The sequence below is a fragment of the Asparagus officinalis genome, chromosome 10 (assembly GCF_001876935.1).
Source record: "Asparagus officinalis chromosome 10, Aspof.V1, whole genome shotgun sequence".
Classification (NCBI taxonomy): Eukaryota; Viridiplantae; Streptophyta; class Magnoliopsida; order Asparagales; family Asparagaceae; genus Asparagus; species Asparagus officinalis.
The window spans coordinates 6,840,488-6,847,774 of NC_033803.1; the positions used below are offsets into that span (position 1 = coordinate 6,840,488).

General features: G+C 33.9%; 1 protein-coding gene across 1 annotated transcript in view; it reads left to right on the forward strand.

Annotated features, from left to right (window-relative positions):
* Window positions 2,943-7,287, forward strand: part of LOC109826407 (elongation factor Tu, mitochondrial-like) — a 12,035-nt gene continuing 7,690 nt past the window's right edge. Inside the window, exon 1 of the mRNA XM_020393440.1 lies at window positions 2,943-3,141. Coding sequence (XP_020249029.1) covers window positions 2,943-3,141 — 199 coding nt within the window. The remainder of the gene's footprint in view (window positions 3,142-7,287) is intronic.

The following is a 7,287-nucleotide window of genomic DNA, read 5'->3' on the forward strand; positions in this document are numbered from 1 at the left end:
TAAAAAGTTTTAAAATGCCAGCCCTTTTTGTGGTTTTGAACTTTGAGGGTGTGATTTGTAATTTTTAAAACTTTGGGAGAATTTTTAAAAAATTACTTTTAAGTTTGGTAGTTTTAACTTTAATGTTTCATGTGTCGGTGGTATATTTTAAATGTCATGATATTTCTTACAACTCTGAAAATTTGAGGCTGCTTTTAGTAATTATTAAAATTATAGATTAATTTTTTAAAAATTTAAATTTTAGTGATCTACCAATAGTTTTTAGATTTGATGTGTACTGGTTATAAATTTTAAAAAATTAGAGTTTTTTGTGATTTTTAAATTTTGAAATAGTTTTTTCTACAACTTTTGTAACTTTGAGGTTAATTTCGACAAATTTTAAATTTTTATGTGCATGAGGGTAATCTCTTGAATTCATCTTTTGTTATTTATAAATATGATTTTTTTAAAAAATTTTAGGGTTTTTTTTTATAATTTAGACGTTTGAGGGTGTTTCTATAATTTTTGGGACATTGAGGGTGTTAATTAAAATTTTAAATTCTTCGGAGGCTACTGTTAATTTCTTGATTTTATGTTTGTTGTTTTAAGTTTTGAAATATCAGAAATTTTCAAGTGCATTATAGTATTCCCTTGAATTCATCTATGTTGTTTGCAAGTTTTAAAATTTTAGAATTTCAGGTGTCTGTTTGTAATTTGAACTTTTTTGAGGATTTTCTATAATTTTGAGATATTAAGATGTTAACCGTAAATTTTAAATTCTTCACAAACTGCTATTAATTTCTTAATTTCATGTTTTTTGTTTTAAATTTTTAGACGTCGAGATAGTTTTTATAATTTTAAACTTTTCAGGGTATTTTGTGTGATTTTTAAACTTTTTAGTTTTTTTTGCAATACTTTATATATTATAGTACGTTAGCTACATATAATTTCTTTATCTTAACAAACTAATACTATAAAGATATTTTATATATTTTATTAATATTATTTTTTTAAATTGTTAAGCTATAGATAGTTCACATAGGATTAGGATATGATATAATTATAATTAAGATAGATTAAGATATAAATAAAATATTTAAAATAGTGAAGGGTAATATTGACCATAGAAAGATTTTTCCAAACTCGTGTTTTTAAAGAGTATATGATATGATAGTCTCGTACTTTTTCTATCAATAAGAAATAAATATGAGCTTGCAAGAGACTAAGTAGATGCAGTAAATCTGTAATCCTTTATTACAATGCTAAAAATAATGAATATAGGTCGGAAAACTTGAAACTTGAACCGCAAAGGACAAAAAACATCATAACCAGCAAAAATTTGTTAACTGAACCATTTAGTTTATCATGCAGGATTATCACCAAAAAAATTATAAATGTCATCTAAAAATTCATTTTCTCAGCAATAAGTAAAAAAAACTCGAGATAATAGAGATAACAAAAAAAATAAATTTACCTTGATAGCTTTGTACTCCTCCTATCAACATCAGATTTTTGACATTATCAATCATCAATACAAGAAAGAAGGTATGTCATGAACCAATCAACCAGCAACCAAAGAGTAAGAAATAAGAATAAGGAAATAGCAATGATAACAATAATAGGAATAACCACAACTTACAATTAAAAATAAACGTCGTCTTTGCTCCATCAAAATCGAAGCCCTACGTTATTTATACAACCATAAGGGGTGGAGAAATGAAAGAATTGGAAGAATCAGAGAGGAAGAGGCGAAGGGGGAGGGGGTTGAGAAACGGAAGAATCGGATATGAAGAAACGGAAGAATCGAAAGAATTGGAGATGAAGAGATGGAGGGGGGCGGGTGGGTGGAGCGGGAGAGGGATTCATCCGTTTCTCAGTGGTTGAGAAACGGAAGAATCACAGTTGAAGACGCAAGGGGGAGGGGTGCGCGGGGGTTGGAGCGATAGGGGAAAGGGCACATGCATAGATAAGGCATCAATTAATTAACTATTCATCTAAATGTGTACAATCAATAAGTGGGGTCCGCAATTATCGACACGTTCATAATTGGTAATCTATCTAATCTAATCTAATACTATTATAAAAGTGGGTTGCCATGTTAAAACATTTCTTCCCAAAGTACCCTCCAAAACACATGCATACATAAATAAAACACATACATACATCCTCCAAAATACATGCATATTTACGTACAACACATATATACATGAACATACATGCATACTTAAAATAAAAAAATAATAATTTTTAATAGTTATCTTATTAATAGTTTTCTTAATTAAATACCTTTATTCTCTACATTTAATATCTTAAATGATCTCCTCCATCCACTCTCTCCACTATTTCACAAGTCTTTTCAATTCATACTATTATTGTTACTTTTATATATGAAAAGTAAAATGTAACAGTCATTTTCACATGAAAGTAGGATTTGAAGAGGGGTTCATTAGTAGTATAGTTGGTAACCTCAAGAAAAATTCAGTGGTCCAATTAATGATAAAAAACTCCTTCAATGACGTCTATTTCATTTAAGGGCTAGATAACCCTCTCTCCATCCCCAACACTCATAGCAAGGCTCACTCAAGATTACCAACTAAAATGAGTAAGTAATTTTCTTCTCTTCCTCCCCAACACTCATAGCAAGGCTCACTCAAGATTACCAACTAAAATGAGTAAGTAATTTTCTTCTCTTCCTCCTTGCTATTCATTCACTCAAGATTACCAACTAAAATGAGTAAGTAATTTTCTTCTCTTCCTCCTTGCTATTCATTCTCCTTACCAACTAAAATGAGTAAGTAATTTTCTTCTCTTCCTCCTTGCTATTCATTCTCCTTTACTCTGACAATGTAAATAAGAAATTAGAAGTGAAATATTATAATAGTTACCAACTAAATTTATTAAGTAGATTTCCTTGGTGGCCAAACTTGACAGTAGTGGTGGAGGCTTTGGTGAAGGTGGTGCCGATGGAAGAATCAATGGAAGGTAGTGGTTCGATGGTGGAGCCGGAGGTAATGCTCGAAGGAGGCAGAGAAGATGGGTTAGGAGAAACACCGGTGGAGCGGGGAATGGAGATAGGGTCTGTTGTGGGGGCAATGGAGGTGGTGGTGGTCAAGGGGGAAGGGTCGCTACCGGTGTCCATTATATGGTCGTGCATGTATGAATGTATGAATATTATCCAATTTAAGGTTAAATATGATGTGTTTGTTTGTTGTTGTATTGATAGAAAGTTGCTCAATTATTGGGTTGCAATTAAACAAATATTTTGATTGTTTTGTTTTGTTTCTTTTTGATAGAAAGTTGCTCAATTATTGGGTTGCAATTAAACAAATATTTTGATTGTTTTGTTTTGTTTCTTTTCATGTATGGTTAATTTGGTGAGCTTCCAATATTAAGTTGGGTGGACATTGACATATAAGGGTTGTTGTGGATTTGTACCGCATCAATTCAATAGATTATTTAATAGTGAATATAAAATAAATAAATTATTAGGACTATTAACATATTTGTTAATATTTTAAAATTTAATATTCTTATTAGAAAATAGTATTAAATAGTTTACAAATACAAATTAAAAATTGCAAAAATAATAGACTTTTTACGACATTAGTTCCTTAAATCTTTGATATTCTGAAATTAATCCTTCAATTCATTAAATCTTTGATATTCTGAAGTACCTCAAATCAGAAAATTAATATCAAGTTCCTCCCCTAAGCTATTTTGAATTAGACCCTCAAAGTATTGAAATTGCTATTATGCTCCTCAATTAATAAGTTAATTTGAAATTAGGAACAAGTGGCCAAGCTCCTTTGAGAGTTTGTAATAAACATGAGATTTCATTAATTTTAATTTAACTTTCACTATACACTTTCTGTATATTTCATCTCTCTATTGTTATATTATTTATATATCAGTACTATATTATTAGAACAAGAACTAATTTTGTTCCTACTCCCTATTAATATTAATTAAATTATTAATTAATGTCAAATTTAAGATTAGTTATCAATTAGAAATAAATTGAATAGTTAAGGGTATAGTAGGATTTGAGTTAAGTACTAATTAAAATAGTATGTTTCTATTATTTAAAATTATATTTATTTTACAAATATGTGTAATATTTAATATATCACTATAAATTTAAAAATTAGAACATAAATCAAATATAAATGCCTACGTGCAACGCACGTGCACTATACTAGTAAATAAAAAAAAAGAATCTTCAAGCATTTTCTCTCATTCGTTATTATCTTCAACAAAATAATCAGGTCTTTCTTATTAAAGTATTGGTGAAATCCCAGCTTCTCTCTTAAAGTATCAATTTTGCTATTCCCCCCCTAAACTATGTATATGTGCTCAATGTGATCATTTTCTTAGCCCATCGTCAAATATTTAGCTGACCAATCATGAGACACTATCTCTTTTTGCAATTTTGTATTTTGTACAATCCAAAAAATAAATTTTCAATTAAAAAAAGGGATAAAGAGTAGACATTTTTTGTAGAAAAGCCGTTGCAATTTTTTTTGGATTGAGAGAATAAAAACTCATAAAAAATACGAAAATATATGTATTTATATTGTCACGTCATTGATCTGTTAAATATTTAACTATAAGCTCACAAAATGACCACATTGAATATGTACACATAGTTTAAGAGGGGAAATAGAGAAATTGTTACTTTAGGGAGAAAGTTAAAAAGTTAAAAACTCGCTAGCACTATAAGGATTAGTTGATTATTTCGTCTTACATCCTTCTTATTTTGTCTTATATCCCTGATTAGCTACTTCAACCAAGGCATATCGAGTAAGTTACATTTGGGGGTGTTTGGCAATCTGAAAGTGAATTTAAAATATATAAGTTACTTTTTTTTGCAAATGACTTTTACATTCATGTCAGCACGCAAGTGAAATACAATGTTTGTTTGAAAAATTAAATTATTATCGAAAGTGCAATGTGAAGATGACGTGGTAAAATATGATTAATTAGAAAGTATAATTAAAATTATTTAATTAAATTAGTTACATTTTTGTCACTTTCATGTGACTTCACCACTTTTTTAGGGAAGTCAAAATTACATTAAATCATATGTGGCAACTTTCTTACATCTCACTTTTATAACCACTTACATGAAAACAAACACCTTAATTGTTAAATGAAAGTAACTTTCTCATTTTCATCTTTCACTTGCATGCAAACAAACACCCCCTTGGTTCGCTTACAGTTTGGATGTAACACATACTATATTTATATTCGCTTTCTAAAAATGGATACGGATACAAATATTCTCGGTAAGAAAAGTCATAATCATAACCACATTGAACAAAAACATACATGTTTTGGATATTAGAAAAGTGGATAAGGATATAGTCACCGATAAAAATTAGATATTTGGGAAGCCGACTCGGATACTAATCGAATATAACAAAAAATATTATTTTAATTGGACAATAAAAGTACAAGTTAAGAAAAAGTTATTTCAAACGGTAAAACCTCACAAAATTTCAACCACACTAACCTGACCAAACCTCACAAAACCAAGAATTGCATGTAGTTGGTTACAAAAAAGGTACAAGGCAAGAATTAAAATACAAAATGCCGCGAAATTTTCTTTCAGAGCTCACATTTTATTGTGTTCGTCGATGAAAAAGTAAATCAAATCATACCATAACATAAAGGACAAATTTTGAAAATCGACTTTTTTGAAAATTTAATAGGCAAAATCGACCGTGTAATAATAAAATGAGCAAAATCGACCCTTTTTTGCACGGGACTGCTAGTCCCGTGCAAAAAAGGTCGCTTCCGCAAAAAAAATTCTCCGGTCCTCAACCCATCCCCTCATTCCCTCCTTTCTCTCTTCCCTTCATTAACCCATCCCTCATCTCCGTTCCCTCTCTCTCTGCAAAAAAAATTCTCCGGTCCTCCAATACCACACCAGACCCCTCTCTCATCTCCGTTCCCTCTCTCCATCTCTCCTCCCTCTCCCTCAAACCCAACAGCAACCCATCACCCCTTCTCTCTCTCCTCCATTCCCCAAACGCCCCTCCTCCATCGCCATCGGGCCGCCCAAGCCGCGCCCACCTCCTCGACCTACACCCGACCACCTCCCTGAGCCCAAGCTCCGACCCGAGCCCCCCTCTCCCTCCAATCCCCTTCTCCACCGCCTCCTCATCATCTCCACCACCATCAGCCCCGACGCCGCCGTGAGCTCAACTCCACCTCCTCCGCCAGCTCGCCGCCGCCGCTGTCCTCCGTTCCCCTCAGCCCCGACCATGCTACCACCCGCCGCCACGTCGAGCCGCGCCACCACCCAAGCCCTCCCCCGCTGTCCAGTGAAGGTGTCGGTGCTGGTGGTGCAGCAGTGCAGGGGGATTTGGGAGGAGAGTGTTGGGGGGATTTGGGGGAGGAGGGTTGATTTTGATTTTTTTAGCAGGATCGTCTTTTTTTTGGTGTGGGATTGGAGGAGAGGGAGAGAGAGATGGAGAGGGGATGGGTTAATGAAGGAGAGAGAGAGAGAGGGAATGAGGGGATGGGTTGAGGACCGGAGAATTTTTTTTGCGGAAGCGACCTTTTTTGCACGGGACTAGCAGTCCCGTGCAAAAAAGGGTCGATTTTGCTCATTTTATTGTTATACGGTCGATTTTGCCTATTAAATTTTAAAAAAAGTCGATTTTCAAAATTTGTCCTAACATAAATTTAACTATAAATAAATCTAAGATTTACAATTGATCACTCCAATAAAAAACATGATCCAACAAACCAAAAACATATGACCACATCCGAAAGCGCATGCAATTTTTGTCAAGATGATCAAAAATTATATCCGGACTAAAAAAAAAAAAAACGGAAATTGTATCCGGAACCATGTCCATATCCGAGTATTTTCAAAATTTAGGTGCCGTATCCGTATCAGTTTCAGGTACAGTTGCGGATATCCGGACCATTTTGCACCCGTAATGTCAAAGTCACGTCAGATTTAAAAACAGGGATGCTAAGAAACATTTCCGATCGGGTCTGGACAGGATCTCGACCCGGCTCTGACCCGAACAGCAAAACCCTACCCCCCCCCCCGCCGCTCATCCCCGTCGCTTCAGCTCCCTGCTCGAAAAAAACCCATAAAAATTCATTCTAAAACCCTAAAATCGATGGCGTCGTCGGCCGTCCTTAGGAACCCTAATTCGAGGCGCCTCGTACGATTCTCTCCCCCTTCTTCTTCTTCTTCCCTCTACCATTCTTGTTGCCGAGGATCGATCTCGGGCTCCTCGGTGCTTGGATCGAGCGCAGAGAAACCCTTGGAGGAGGCTGGATTCTTAT